The sequence below is a fragment of the Otolemur garnettii genome, unplaced genomic scaffold, assembly GCF_000181295.1.
Source record: "Otolemur garnettii isolate 467f Iridium unplaced genomic scaffold, OtoGar3 scaffold00017, whole genome shotgun sequence".
Classification (NCBI taxonomy): Eukaryota; Metazoa; Chordata; class Mammalia; order Primates; family Galagidae; genus Otolemur; species Otolemur garnettii.
This window is the reverse complement of record NW_003852412.1, coordinates 5,623,842-5,624,772: the sequence shown is the minus strand read 5'-3', so window position 1 is coordinate 5,624,772 and position 931 is coordinate 5,623,842. Positions and strand designations below refer to the sequence as shown.

The 931-nt window shown below is 37.7% G+C and overlaps 1 protein-coding gene across 1 annotated transcript in view; it reads right to left on the bottom strand.

The window, feature by feature from the left end:
* Positions 1-266: 266 nt before the first annotated feature.
* The window catches only part of MARVELD2 (MARVEL domain containing 2), a 32,103-nt gene continuing 31,438 nt past the window's right edge, over positions 267-931 (bottom strand). The window contains exon 7 of the mRNA XM_003785888.3: positions 267-724. Coding sequence (XP_003785936.1) covers positions 602-724 — 123 coding nt within the window. The 3' untranslated portion in view covers positions 267-601. The remainder of the gene's footprint in view (positions 725-931) is intronic.

The window sequence follows — 931 nt, the reverse complement described above, 5'->3', positions numbered from 1 at the left end:
GCCTCCCAGGTAGCTGGGACCACAGGTGCCCACCACAACGCCCGGCTATTTTTTGGTTGCAGCCATCATTGTTTGGTGGGCCCAGGCTGGATTTGAACCTGCCACCTTAGGTGTATGTGGCTGGTGCCTTAGCCACTTGAGCCACAGATGCCAAGCCTGGATGATCTCTTGAGCCCAAGAGTTGCTGTAAGCTATAATGATGCCACAGTACTGTAGCCTGGGCAACAGAGTGAGACTGTCCCCCTCCACCCCACCTCCATAAAAAAAAAAAAAAACAGTGGAGGGGGAAGCAGCACCAGAATTGATAGTCCATTTGCTCATCACACTGCAAGGAGATGATCTCTAAAATGGCAGCACATTTTGATGAGATTGACAAATGGGAAACTGTATACAAAGTATTTCTTCCACTCTTGGTAAAAGGTTCTTAGTAAATGTGAATTTTGTTTTGAAATGTTTGAGTGAAATCGTATTTTTTAACAATGCATCCTGGTTAAAATAACTAGAAGCTGATTCAGGAAGCATTTGCTCTTCTACCAAAGGGACTAGCATAAAAACGCAGTAAATAAATAGCAAATTCATAAAAAATGGTTTCAAATAAGGTTTAAGAATAACCTTGTATGTCCCAATTCATTACTTTATCATATTCTTGAATTCTTTGCTTTATGTGAGAAAGTTTATTCTTCAGATAATCACAGCGTTCTTTTTTTTCCAGAAATGTAGGATCCTGTAAAAGAAACATAACTATTACGTTAGTTTCTGGCTTTTGCAGCTAAGAACACAGAAACAGATACTGTCACTCAGAAAATGACCATACACGGCATAATTATTTACAGCAGATTTCAAAATCTCTCTAGTCCAGAATAACAGTTAAGCTCTGTATATATATATATATATACACATATATATATTTTTTTTTTTTAATTTTTTTTTT